This window comes from Syngnathus leptorhynchus, chromosome 3, assembly GCF_054491065.1.
Source record: "Syngnathus leptorhynchus isolate UIUO chromosome 3, UIUO_Slep, whole genome shotgun sequence".
Taxonomy (NCBI): domain Eukaryota; kingdom Metazoa; phylum Chordata; class Actinopteri; order Syngnathiformes; family Syngnathidae; genus Syngnathus; species Syngnathus leptorhynchus.
Window position 1 is genome coordinate 2039216 of NC_141197.1, and position 15532 is coordinate 2054747.

General features: G+C 38.6%; 1 protein-coding gene across 1 annotated transcript; it reads right to left on the reverse strand.

Annotated features, from left to right (window-relative positions):
- Nucleotides 1-259: 259 nt before the first annotated feature.
- On the reverse strand, nucleotides 260-15126 carry tipin (timeless interacting protein). Its single transcript, XM_085907137.1, is given in 10 exon segments — nucleotides 260-465; nucleotides 468-584; nucleotides 1494-1703; nucleotides 1773-1827; nucleotides 1914-2036; nucleotides 2110-2185; nucleotides 3792-3885; nucleotides 4002-4107; nucleotides 12864-12982; nucleotides 15045-15126. Coding segments are annotated over 10 exon segments (1092 nt in total). The 3' UTR covers nucleotides 260-355.
- Nucleotides 15127-15532: the final 406 nt, after the last annotated feature.

The window sequence follows — 15532 nt, forward strand, 5'->3', positions numbered from 1 at the left end:
TGCTTTTATAGTCATCTTTAAAGTAATTACAACAGATTTCCATCATGCACTTTTAATTACAACATGTATGGTCTGTCTGCATAGATTGAAAGTGTCATGAGTGTTTTTATTTTTATATATATATATATATATATATATATATATATATATATATATATATATATGTATATATATATATATATATATGTATATATATGTGTATATATATATATATATATATATATATATATATATATACATACATACATACATACATACATACATACATACATACATACATACATACATACATACATATATATATATATATATATATATATATATGCGCTAAATTGAGTAAAGTACTGAGCATTATTCAGCATTTATCTGCAACCTCACTACTGCTGCTGGCTACAGGGGTGGGCTCTGTCACAATGTTCTTGCACAAAGAGAATGACTCAGAGGCCTTGATTGACAACTGAGGGGGCTGCTTCTGCCTGGCTCATCCTCCTTACCATCTTGTCCATGGGAAGAGTTGACAGCATGTTCTGCGGTGTTCACCGAGGGCTCGCCTGCTTGCAATGATGAGTCAAGTGGTTGAGAGTCTGAAGGATCACATATAAACATCATGACACATTCACATTTGTTGTATCTATAGTCTCATTTTACAGTGGATATAATAAGTCTACACAACCATGTTCGAATGCCAGAAATTGCAGATATGAAAACAATTTTACAACTTAGAATTGTGACCTAAAACTAGTAGACTTCTAACACTTACCATATGCAGGCTAGGCTTACTGTATTTTCCGCACCATAAGGTGCACTTAAAAGCCTTTACTTTTCTCAAAAAACGAAGGTGTGCCTTTTAATAAGGTGTGCCTTTTGTGTGGACCAAATTCCAAAATCTGTAAAGTTGTTTTGTGTGACTTCCGTAATATACAGGTGTTACGTTTTACATAGATCGGGGCAGTAAACCAATAAGGACTGTAAGTAACACGTAGAGTACATACCTCTGCCGCCATTGATAAATGAATACTCTCATTTTTGCAAATCTGTAAAGTTGTTTTGTGTGGCTTCCACCACACAGATAGGTAATATACAGGCGTAATATGTTGATGTGACGACGACGAGAAGAAACTTGGCATGTTTAAACTTGGCATGTTTAATGGTGAACTTGCCCAACTGTTTAATTTGGATACAGAAGATGAGAACTTGGACGATTTGCGTATGAATATCAATTAACAATAATGTGAGTACAGAAGAGTACATGGTTAAACAATAGAATAAAGTACAACCAAACTCACTGTCTTGCTCTCGTGACGTTTTTTTGTTTACCTTGAGTGATGCATGGCATGCATGCAGTGTGCCCTATGTGTGGATTAAATACAAAATAGACCCCACAATTGAGTCTGCGCCTTTTAACCTGAAGCGCTTTGTGGTGCGGAAAATACGGTAGTTAATTTTAATTTTTTCTTGATTTGTTTTAGGATCAATGTACAAGACACATTTACCCATTAGCTGCTGCTGGCGAGCCATCTTCCTCTCCAGGGCCCGCTGTCTGTTTAGCTCCATGCGTTGGCGCTGATTTTCTGTGAGAGAGGGGGCAGGCAGGCCAGCGGATGCTGGGGTAGAGTGGATCGGCCCCTGCAGATCGCTGGGGAACCTCTGACTGCTAAATGGATCGGAATCTCCCAAGGGTTCAAGCGGAGCATCATCTTCACCTGAAAACAGAAAAATGCTCTCTGAAACCAAGACTGTTTCACACAGGGAAAATCCTTATAAGCGCTTACCGGTAAAATCTTTGTGTGTCAGGGGCATGTCCAACCGTATCCTTTTGAGACATGTCTGCCAGAGAACCAACATATCAGCCAACTACAAATGCTGCAAGTGTAGGAAACAAGATGGTTCAAGCATCCCTCCGTCTGTCCTACCTGCACCTCTTTCTTGGCGCCCAGCTTCTCCACTCTGTCCATGAAATCTTCAAACTGAAGTTTGGGGTACAATCTGTGAGCCCAGTTCTCCATTTTCTGCATCAGCAGTCGCAGATCCTCTGCCTGGATAGAGGAATACCACATGTATCATGAAGCTCACAACCTTTCTGTTCAGAGCTGCTATGTCTAGTCTTACCTCATGGCCTTTTCCTTTAAAACGGACATTGTCAAAAAGTGTTCGCAGAGCTGGAAGTCCTTTTTCAGATATCAGCCTGATGAGAAAACATTTGACACTGAATCAATCCTTTGTGATCAGCAGTATGTCATAATTGTGTAGTAGGTATATATCAAGCCAGTAGAAAAAAGTCCTACAATTATAATTTTTTTAAACATTCATTATAAAAAGATAACTTCATCCATCAATTTTTTTATACTGCTTGTTCCCATGGGGGTCACGGGCGTGCAGGAGCCTATCCCAGCAGTCATCGGACAGTAGGCGGGCGACACCCTGAATCGGTTGCCAGCCAATTGTACGGCACAATCCTTTGCACTCGCACTTAGGGGCAATTTGGAGTGCTCAATTGGCCTACCAAGCATGATTTTGGGATGTGGGAGGAGCCCGGAGTGCCCAAAGAAAAACCACGTGGGCATGGGGAGAACATGCAAACCCCACCCAGGGAGGGCCGGAGGTGGTATCGAACCCACACCCTCATTACTGTGAGGCGGATGTGCTCATCACTGCCCCACCGTGCCAAAAACGTATCATTTGAAAGACAAAATTAGTTGGCAACTTAAGTGGTCTTTCATAAATGTAGTAATAAACTACCGGAGAACGTAATTACCGTATTTCCCGGACTATAAGGCGCATCTAAAAACCTAAAATTTTCTCAAAAGCTTACAGTGCGCCTTATAGTCCTTATATATGGATCAATTTATGAATTTGTTGATCCATACTGGCTGTACACAGTGCTCTGCCCAAATTTTCAGTACGTTTTAGTACAACTAGTAAATTACAAGGTCGCATCGCTTACCAGCATTACGGCAACTGTGGTCAGGGGGCGTCACTGAATAGCTGTTGTACCCGTGAGGCTATTTCATGTCAAAATAGGCTGCTCTGTTAATGTTTCGAGTAAATTTACGGATCGATATGGAAGGGAAACATAGGTAATCAGTACCAAGGTGTTAGATCGAACTTTAGTCAGTTCTGATCATTTTTTAAGCCCTCGTTTGAGAAAAGCGATTGTTTACACTTTGCTGAGCTTAGGCTCATGGGAGTTTGCGGGTGGCTAATGCTATAGTGATAGCTGCTATACGCACGAGGCTATTTTATGTCAAAATAGGCTGCTCTGTTAATGTTTCGAGTACATTTACGGATCAATACGGAAGGGAAACATAGGTAAGCAGTACCAAGGTGTTAGATCGAACTTTAGTCAGTTCTGATCCTTTTTTAAGCCCTCGTTTGAGAAACACGATTGGCTTATCACAGCCATTGGCACACGCTATACCGTATTTTCCGCACATAAGGTGCACTTAAAAACCTCCAATTTTCTCAAAAGCCTTATACAGTATATGGACCAATATGGATTCGTGGAATTTATTAAACTAATTTTTACGTGTTTATTTTGTGTGTTGTGTGATAACATTTGAGCAACGTTGAGTGATTGATATATTGTTATTGTTTTCACTATTTCAAGTGTTACTATATTGTGAGTTCATTAACGTTTGAGCCACGTTGAGTTATTTATTCTATGTGCCTTGTAATCCGGTGAGCCTTATATATGGACAAAGTTTTAAAATGGGCCATTCATTGAAGGTGCGCTTTATAATGTGGAAAATACGGTACTTCAAAGTTTTTTCAAGTACATGAGGAGCAACAACCTCTGGGAGTCCAGCTTGGGCTGTGGTTTCCTAACTACTCTCCTTTTGGCCGCAGGAACCTCACCAAGCTTGGACACCTCGGCAGCTTCCTCATCTGCAACAGCAACACAGAAATTGAGGCTTTATCACTCAGCCAAGGGTGCCTGTATTGTTTGTATAATTGTCACAAATTGGATACACATGAAAGGCAGCTTGCGTGTTACTTCTCACCATTCCCAAAGGCGTCTCCTGGCTGGCCCGGGGACAAAGGGGGAGGGAGGGGAGAGAAAGTCTCGAAGCTATCGTTTCCAAGTGTTTTCACCATGGTGTGTACCCCCTGTAGAAAATGTTAAATGTGTGTGAGCTACATTTTTTTTTCTAGTCAAAGTAATATTTTTCACTCCTTCCCCTCACAAAAAACATATAGTAAATGGCACTCTCTTTAAGATTACACATACAACAAAGTGAGCAGTTCTCATGGTTCTTCAAGCAAGGACGTTATCATTAAAAACTAAATAACTGAAAAATAAATTACTAAAAACAGAAAATTAAAATGAAATTGCTTTAAAAAAATACAGAAAATCTTACATTGATAACTCTAAGAAAAACTACAATTACAGTAAAGCAAAAACAGCCTTTTGTTTTCATCTTTATTTTTTACATGGATTTTAGTATTGCAGTGTACCTCTCTGTACAGAAAGGTCAGAGTCATTTGAGAATTTTAGTTTATTTTACAACACAGTACTTTAGCAAGGTTTTATGTTGTACTTGACAAATACTCAATTTTTTGTAAAAACCTAAAACTAATAAAAACAGGCATTCCATCTCTAAATAACGATTAAAACTGAGTTTTAAAACTAAAGTCAAAACAAATGAAAAATTAATATGAAAAAGTCCACGCTATTCGAAGCTCACTCCAAGTGTAACAATAACTAACAGACAAGTGGAAAATATACAAAATATTAAATTTAAATTAAAATACAATGGCATAGTTTGGTAACAATTTTCAAAGATATTCAGTAAGTAGTTTAATACAATAGTATTACGACTACCAAGCGGCTTGCTAATCGCGATGAGCCAGGTAAGACGCATAGCCATCCAAAGTCATCTCTGTCTACTGGCCCTCGCACCTTGGTCATAGGTGACTCCATCACCCGAAATATCACGCTTAGAAATCCAGCCACGGTGTATTCCTGGGGGCAGAGCACCCGACATAGAAGCTAATCTTAGGGAGCTAGCTCGCAATAGGACTAGTCAACAGCGTAGTTCCAACAACACTAGCTACTCGGATATAGTGATACGCATCAGCGCTAATGATGTTAGGATGAGGCAATCTGAGATCACAAAGAGAAACATAGCGAGGATTTGTGATCTCGCCAGAAAGATGAGTCGGCATCGAGTATTTGTCTCTGTCCCCCTGCCTGGGAGAGGCTCTGATGAGACGTTTAGTAGATTAGTCTCCCTTTATAGATGGATGGCTGGGTTCTGTAAAATGCAGGGACTGTATTTTATATTTAACTGGTCCTCTTTCTGGGGCCGCCACGACCTGCTGAGGAAGGACGGCCTTCATCCTAACCGTGAAGGCGCCTTCACTCTTTCTAGGAATATAGATTACTGTTTGAGCCACTCATGACAGGTCCGGTCCACCTGTCAGGATGGGTTTGGAGTCAGTTAAGTTAAAGTTAACTAGCGCTAGGCTAGACTTCCAGCATGCACATAGCTCCTTGAGTAGACTAGAGCGTCACAGTTTGAATAGTGCTACAGTACACATGAACACACTTTCTACTGAGGTGGCAGACAAATCCAATCGCTCCACCCCGACCAGTATAGCTGATGATATGGTGCCTGTTTCTCAGATAATTACGTGTGTACCAAATATTTACTATCAAATTCCTACGGTCGTATCGTCCCACCGCGCTAATAAACAATTGAGAGGTGATGTCAGGCCTAGAGAACACAATCTTACTTTTATTTAGTTTAAAAATCCTTTGATAAATACAAACCCTGATCAACCGATTACACTTAAACTTGGTTTTATGAATATTAGATCGCTTCATACCAAAGCAGTTCTCATTAATGACCTCATCACGGAACATAATGTAAATGTATTTGGTCTTTGCGAGACCTGGTTAAAACCTAATGAACTGCTACCGCTTAATGAGGCCTCGCCTCCAAATTTTGGGAGCTCGCATGTGGCGCGTCCTCGAAAAAAGGGTGGGGGCGTTGCCCTCATCTCAAATTCCGATCTTAGATTTACGCCTCGTTCGATTAACGTATTTAAAACATTTGAAGTTCTCACTGTCCGATCCACCGCTTTACCGTCATTTTATCTTGCTGTTATTTACCGTCCACCTGGGGCTTACTCTGGCTTCCTGGATGAATTTTCAGAATTCGTGGCTGATCTAGTGACAAATGCGGATAATATAATAATCATGGGCGATTTTAACATCCACATGAATTTACCGTCAGAGCCACTTACTTCGGCGTTTCAGACTCTAATTGATACGTTTGGTTTTACGCAAGCCGTACAGGTAGCAACGCATAAGAATGGTAATACCTTAGATCTGGTATTATCCCGAGGACTGACAACCTCAAATATAACAGTACTGCCATACACTACTGTTTTGTCTGATCATTGCTGAATAAAATTAGAAATTTTAGTTCTTTGTCAAAGACAAGAGAGCAATTACAATTATAGCAGCTGTAATATTAACTCCATAACTGCAACTGCGCTATCTGAGCTACTGCCACCAGCAACTGCCGTATTTCCCCCATATACCGGCTCTATTGATAATCTTACAAATGAATTCAATGCTACATTGTTAAATGCCATCGACTCTGTGGCGCCACTACGTCTGAAAACTCGCCGTATATTGCCTACTCCGTGGTTCACAGATGAAACACGTTCGCTTAAGCAATTAAGTAGAAAGCATGAGCGCAAATGGCGTTTAACCAAACTTGAGTTTTTCCATCAGCGCGACAGCCTCCTGAAATACAAAGATGCGCTTATCTTAGCAAAAACTCGTTATTTTTTGCAGGTCATTAATCTCAATAAAAACAATCCTAAATACCTATTTGATACAGTGGCAAAGCTAACCGACCCCCGATAGCTCCTATCACTCGGCTGACGAGTTCATGAAATTCTTTGCTCGAAAGATTGACTCCATTAGGGATCAATGTTATGTGTTTGTGTTGTACAGTATACTGTATGGGTGGAAGAGTTGGGGTGAACAATTAGAATGGTACAGTATCCATGTTGTATTTGTACAGTATACTGTATGGGTGGAAGATTTGGGGGTGGGCAAAAAGAGTGGAAATGATGCATATACAGTGTTATCTGTACGTATTCCAGTATCTGTATGTATTTCAGTGTGTGTGTGTGTGTATGTATACACACACACACACACACACACACACACACACACACACACACACACACACACACACACACACACACACGTATATGTATACACCGTAATTTTCGAACTATAAGTCACTTTTTTATTTTCATAGTTTGGGTGGGGGGGCGACTTATATGTGATTTCTTTCACAAATTTTAAAAATTCAAAAATCCGCGATGTAGTGAAACCGCGATAAACGGACCGCGATGTAGCAAGGGATTACTGTCATTTAAACTGCAAGTGACGTCACCGGCTCCGCACGGCGGTTGTTTACATAAAGGACAAAGGATTCGATCACGGGATGACAGAGATGACAAAGGGCGCCACGTTTGAAGGATTTATTGATTTGGAGTGACACAAGGTTTGAAAAACTTATTTATGTTATAGTTATTTGATATATTTTATTTCGTGTAGCAACTTTTAGGTATGTTTTTATCGTTACAGTTCAGTAGTTGTTGACTCGTTGAACTCTTGTTTTGTTAAATAAAGAGCCGTTTACCAAACTCATGTCTTTCCTGGTACTTTGTTAACGCTACAATATAGTTATATACTAGATCTGTGCGGCGCGCATGGCGTTGACAAAGGACGAGGAATTTGATCGATGGCTTTAATGATGAGGAGTGACACAGATGGTATGATAATATTGTTGTTATATAAAATATAAATGTAATATAAACCCACGTCTTTCCTGGTACTTTGTTAAAGCTACAATATAGTTATATACTAGATCTCTGCGCCACACGCGCGGCTTTGTTGACATAAAGGACGAGGAATTTGATCAATGGATTTAATGATTTGGAGTGACACAGATGGTTTGATAATATTGTTGTTATATGATAGTTATTTGAAATATACTTTATATATCGTTATATGAGTCTGTGGAATCATTAGAAATGCAACTTACAACGGGTCCGACGTCAGCATATGCGGCATTGTTTACATAAAGGACGATCGATGGATTTAATGTATTGGAGTGACACAGATGGTTTGATAAACGTGTTATTTATGTAATACATACTTGAATAACTCTGAATGTTATGTCAGGCCCGTTCTCAGCTCCTTGTTTGTGTATATGTCACGTTAGCATACTGTATCGTTTAGCCTGTTGTTGCTGGTTTATGTGTTGGATTTTGACAAATAAATTTGCCCCAAAAGTGTGACTTATACTCCAGTGCGACTTATATATGTTTTTTTTTTTCACTTTATTGTGCATTTTATGGCTGGTGCGACTTTTACTCCGTAGCGACTTATAGTCCAAAAATTACGGTATATAAAAAAATGCTGAATCCTGTTAAGTTACTAGTATGGTTTGTAACATTTCAGAAAATAAGATAAAATTTAGACTGACATATTTCCCGGACTATAAGGCGCACCTAAAAACCTAAAATTTTCTCAAAAGTCGACAGTGCGCCTTATAGTCTGGTGTGCCTTATATATGGATCAACTGATGAATTTGTTGATCCATACTGGCTGTACACAGTGCTCTGCCAAAATGTTTCAGTACGTTTTAGTACGACTAGTAAATTACAAGGTTGCATCGCTTCCCAGCATCACAGCAACCGTGGTCAGGGGGCGTCACTGATTAGCTGTTGTACCCCTGAGGCTATTTCATTTCAAAATAGGCCGCTCCGTTAATGTTTCGAGTAAATTTATGGATAGATATGGAAGGGAAACATAGGTAAGCAGTACCAATGCGTTAGATCGAACTTTAGTCAGTTCTGATCATTTTATAGGAGATAGTTTGAGAAACGCGATATTTTACAGAGGGCTCAGGAGATAGTTTGAGAAACGCGATATTTTACAGAGGGCTCATCGGTTATTGGCTAGTGGATGCATATCGCAACTCTAGTCGACCTTAGTTTGTTGCAGTATAGCTTCTATTTTATGCGCCTTTTATTCCGGTGCGCCCTATATCTGAAATAATTTCTAAAATAAAAAATTCAATGAAGGTGCGCCTTTTGGTGTGAAAAATACAGTAATGTTTTTTCCAACATAAAAGCAGATGTTTGCAAGTGTCGTTTGTGATTAACACAATTCTGCTTTCTACAGCAAGGAGAGAATATTTATTGTTGAGAGGCTGAAAATGTTTACTATTTTAAGTCCAACGGTGACTCATTGACTGATCAAATCGTTCATTCATTTAAAGAATGATTAATCGATTCATTTTGACACCTCTACTGCGTACCGTTCTTTTTAGTACTAGTTCCGCACTTAGAGAATGACTGGATATAAAGCTTGGGACTTGGTCACATGTGAAATACATGCATACATTGTACAAATCCAATGTAGAAGAACACAAAATACTAGCATCACAAATATAGTAATTACAAGACAAAACAATAAATAACCAAGCTCTCATGGAAGCCACACTACGAAAACATGACTATTATTTCGAGTTGTACTATTTATGTTTTTATAATCACAGCTGTTCCAGACATCTTGCTGAAAGGAGGTTTGCAAGCTGTTGTTGGTTTGGCAGATCAGGCTGGTAATCCCTGCCTGTGTGGTTCTGCAGATGCTACAGAATACCCCAATACCCTTGGACAGTATGTGGGATTCAGACCAGTCCGTGGTTGAACCACGAGACTTAGGTTACTTCCCGTGCATCGGGTCAATCAAACAGGGCTGACTGGTCCTCTGGAATGCGGATCTGTAGGCTTTCATCCAAGTATAGAGCAGAATCATGGCACACCATATTAAAAATGAGATCGAACAGTTTCTCAACATAATCTGAAAAGCTGAAAAGATTTGAAAATGTATTAACCAAGTAGTGTCACAGTTCTGCAAATTTATCACTCATTGTTTGAATTATTGACAAGAATTGTATAAATAGACAATTTGTCTGTGCTATAAAGGCTACTTGAACACAATCATTAATAATTCTTTATTTTATTTTTACAGTAGCAGTTCAATATTTTTAAGGAGTGACCCACACACCAAATGTAAACAGCTTTAACTTGGGTAAGGTTGGCTGTTTTACCTGGTTCAGGTGTGCATTGACCTTCCTTAAAAGCTGAAGTTGCTTGGGGGCAACCAGCCTTTTCATTGAAGTGCAATGCTGCCAAATAGAGTCTTAGGAAGACAACAAAACCATCATTAGACAAGATGAAAATTGTGATCGCAAGTGTATTTATGGCTATAGATACTGTATCTTTTTCAGACTATTAGTCGCTCTGGAGTACAAGTCGCACCAGCCATAAAATACATACAGTAGGAAAAGACATGTTGCACTGGAGTATAAGTCGCATTTTGGGGGAAATTTATTTGATACAATCCAACAGCAAGACTAGACATGTCATCTTGAAAGGCAATTTAAAATAAAAATAGAAGAGGCAACAACAGGCTGAATAATTGTACGGTATGCTAACGTTACATGACACAAAAAATGAACATGGATCCTTTGTGTCACTTTTAAACAACTCCGCTAACTCCAGAGGGAGAAGATTCAGCGCTTCCTCTTCTACTTTGCTTACGTCAGACTCATCAACACAATTATTAACACAGGCCTAGAGCACCCTCTTGTGGTTTAGTGTGAAAATAACATGTGAAATGATATAATAATGTGTTTATAATTTCACACATATGTTGCTCCAGAGTATAAGTTACACTCCCGGCCAAACTATGAAAAAAATAATAACCCCGGAAAATGCAGCACATGTGCACAGTATACGCATACTGAATACCATATGTGCAGGTAAATCTCAATTTACAAGGTTGTAGAAAAGGATTCTTTTCAATGTTTAAATTTGAATGGAATTCAAAATGTTTTTCAGAAGACTATATGCTAACCAATTTCTCTTTTAAATATCATTCTGAATGTTTATTTTGTAATCTTAAACTTTCTTGACATGGTGAAATTTGGGATTTCAAATGTATTTTCAAAATAATAATAGAAACTAAACAGTTTACTCTATGTCAGTGGTTCTTAACCTTGTTGGAGGTATCGAACCCCACCAGTTTCATATGCGCATTCAATGAAACCCTCTTTAGAGAAAAAAAAAATATTTTTTTTTTTCAAATTCAAGACGTAGATGTTTTTTTACTGGTGCACAAAATGAGCCATGCATGAACATCACCATGTTCAAAGAACAAAACCAACACAATGCATGAACTCAACAAATTACACACCTGCAAATCAGTGTGACTTCTGCTGTTGCCTTTGCGAGACCAGTTCAGATATACGTCATCACGAATTTACACGATAAATCAGGTGTGTTTCGCCCTCCGCACTGGAGGCTCTACCGAACCTGAGCCCAACTCACCGAACCCCTAGGGTTCGATCGAACCCAGGTTAAGAACCACTGCTCTAGACTGCTCTAGACTGCCCTGCCTGCGCTCCAGGCAAGTTATACTAACACTTAAAATCTCTTTGCACTCCACACTTGTGCAAAACTAAATGTATAACCTTCAACAGAACCCTCCTACAAACAGAAACATAGATTCCCCCCCCCCCCCCTTTATGGCTCTGCTGTTCAATTGGCCACATACTACAAACTGAGGAATCTGGCGTGACAGTTTGCTTGCCTTTGAGAAACACAGTCTATTCTCTTGGAAGTTAAAAGCAGATTAGGCTCTTTACCAAAACAAATCCTCACTAACACATTCTTCTAAATTGCTCATAAAACCATGCTTCCATTCCTAGATTACAAAAATGTACTATACACAGTCGATCAGCTTCAAAATCCTTCTCCAAAAAATAGACACCACGCCATTTGCTTTTGTAAGGTTGACAACACCCAGCACCATTAACTGTACTTCCTGGTTAACTGGTAATCTTTTCACTCAAAACACATTCCTTTGTTTAAGTTTAGCTGTAAGACACTCAAGAAACCATCATCCTGCATCTTCAATCTCTGCTTGCCATGCATACCACGACCCACACTCTCCATTCCAGCAGTTTTAAATACCCCTTCCCTCCAATAATCCACACGTTTGGTTAATTGTCTTCCATTTCTTTGCCACTAAAGACTGGAACACTTAAAGTAAAGTTTTAAATAAAACTCATTCCTTCCAAAATGCGTTAACCGTTTAATGAGGGATACTGTGCATGATCCTTTTTAGCTTTGATGAAACTTTTATTCAGCATGTGATTTATTATTCAAATATGTAACCTACTTGTATTTGCTTTACTTTTGTTACTCAGATGTCTGCAGCCAGGTTGCCATTGTAAATGAGAATCCATTTTCAACTGCCTTATTTGCATAAATAAAAGTATTAAAAAAAAAAAAAAAAGACAGCGCTAGTGTTTGTTCACTACTTTATAGTGATGTCTCACGGCATTTTAAAACTGCAATACAAAATGGCAAACTCACAAATCACTCAAGGAGTGATTGCGAACACAACCAAAGTCTTTATCCATTACTTTTTTAAATTTGAAGAAAGATAAACTTGTAGTATACACAGCAGCTGAAAACTGATGAGCTCTCACAGCACATTAAATATTTGTGTAAATGGTCTTTTTATGTATGCCTTCATGCATTTTGAGAAAAAATCATTTGAGGGATGGCAGACCACAACGTTATGGCTTGTTGGCAACTTGAAAGTTTACGCTGCCTCTGTGGTCAGGATTATCTTTGTAGTTATGCAGGTGATTATTGTGATTGTGTGTTTCCATTAGTCTGGACAAATTCACAAAAAGAGTAAATTGTAGGTAGTAGACAAACAATCTCAGCACACAAACATGTCAACAAACCTGTACTTTTGAAGTTTTGTTGGAGTGTTTGCATAGACAGCTGCGTGACAAATCCGTGTGTGACCGTCCATCTAGCAGGCCACATGATGTACCACAGCCGCCAGTGCAGACTTGGTAGTCTACACAACGACAGTAACTATTTTGGATTATTTTTTCCATGTCAATATGGCTCTAATTATCAATCTCCAGAACTCATTCACACAAAGCATTTTATTGATTTGTTCCAAGTTTGTCAACCAAAAATGACTAGTATTAGGTATGCACAATAAATATCGACCCTATAATTATCAGATACTAGGAATCACAACATCCTACCTACAAATTCAATAACAAAAATATAGCTACATTTTTCTTAACCCACAAAAGATGATGAGATTTGGCGTACGTATTGTTAGGCTATACAAATCATGTGTTCCATTAAACTGAACTCTCCTCCATTGAGTCTATATAACATTAAACCTATTTTCTCAATTTAATTATATAAAGTACCACAAGATTGATGAAATTACACTCCCATTACAAACTACTCTACTTGCATTAACATGTTTGTAAATGATATAGTACCGTTGACATATGAATCCTTATGTCAATTCTTTGCTAAGGTAAATGTCTGAAGTAGAGAAACATTTGTTTAAATACTTACAGTTCCCTCATCCGTGTCTTTGCCACGAACAATTGGTATTGATCCATCATTTATAAACGGTCTCATTGCCAGTCCAGCTTTATACTGATCGAGGTTGTTAAAGCAGTTAAACGCAAAATGGTTGGCACAGACAAGAATTTTGCTGACAGAAGGCCGGATGTTTCCATTGTAAACAAAATGAATCCACTTTTTCCTAAAGTCCTCTCTGGCTGGGAGGCACTGTAATGATGTGTGACGATCTAAGCATCCAACAACGTGGCAGGTCTGTTTAGCTTTTTACTTCAAAATAAAGAGCGATTCTATGTAGTTAGTCACTCGCCTGCGAGGGAAAATGGTCGATCTTCACCAAGGGTTATGCCAAGTCATGGGTGGAGAAACTTGGTATGAGGGTGGTTTTATTTAAATAAGACCAACTGTTACACACTGCAGGGCCAAAAACCTGAACACTTGCTTAATGATACTTTTGCTGACAAAAGCATCGAATAAAAAGGCAATGTAATTTGCATCTGTTTTCCAATGTTGAAAAAAAACAAAAACAAATAAAATCACACAATGATGACTGGAGTCTGCGTTTACACCAGCCCATCTAGGCAGTGTTTTACTTATACAGCATTCACTATGAGACGTCATTGACTCACTAAAGACAGTCGAATAGCCTTTTTATTTTTTGTTTGAATATTGTTCAAAGAATATAGCGAATGACCTTGACTTAAATGTTTAATACTGTATTTATTTGTAATGGACAATCGGCAGGTTATCGTGATCCTCCCATATGGTGGTCTCCAGATGTGCGTGACATTACGGGAAATTTATCAATGAGCACATGTTTTATCCCCTAGTTGCTCTTTGCAATGCAGAGAAACGTGATGACAAATGTTTTATTCTTACTTTCTTTTGTAATACATGACGGACATGATAGCATCGGCAGTTTATTTTAATTATTGGAATGTGGGACATTTTATCTATTTCAAAAGAAGCACGTAGCCACAAAGTAAATATAATAGTAAGATATCAAATTAAATTGTAGCACTTGTGAAGTGACGAGATGAAATTGAAATAGAGATAACTTTGACATGTATTGCACGACTGTTAAATGTTCGAACAGTACATTATTACTCAATTCTAAAGAAAAAAAATGACTAAATGAACAAAAAATAAAACAAAAACCCTTTCATAACGGATGCGCAGTAGTAGCTGGACGATGATTTGACGCCACTTCCGCCCCAGAATTATGGCGGGAACCAACCCAGAATATGAAGCAAAAGACTGAAACGATATTGCTGTTTATATGACACTATGACTTCCATCTGTCAGTTTGTGCCACTCTACTGTTTAAACTTACTTTGTAATCACAATACGACTCTTGAGAGTCAACACGCTAAATTTGTCAAACACCGTTATGTTCGAGTTTAAACGCATGTTGAGGAAACCAAATATAGCGTTTCGGCATGGATTCACTGAAACTAAAAGCATTCATCATAATTATACATTTACATCATTCATGTTCACAGCGCAAATTAGGTCAAGATATTCCTTACCAATCAGCCAGTCCACTGAATTCAGCGAGTAACGCAAAGCAAGGATGCAGGCAGCGACTTCCGGTACGAAGACATTTTTCATAGATGTGTATGGAAGCGGAATCGTACGTAGACATCACCGCCATATTGGATGTGGAAAAAGTGGTACGAATGCTGACATGCCTTGTTCATTTGCTGATTTGGAAATGTAGTTTCACAGTCAAAGCCCCCCGCCCCTTTATGCCATTGATTTACGAATACAATTTGCTGAATTTGTGTTAATAGGATTTTTTTTGCACACGTCATTATCATTATACTGTAAATCTGTAACTTAACTGTTAAACCCAAGAAGCTTCAGCAAACATGATGCTGATTTGACCACAGGTTCATTGCACGTGTGCCTTAGGTGCTCCACAATAAAAGGCCACTTTAAAATGTGCAATTTATTAAGCAAAGAAAAATAGCTTACTAGCATACATTTAGCCCCGAGATAATTTTGTTAATATTTG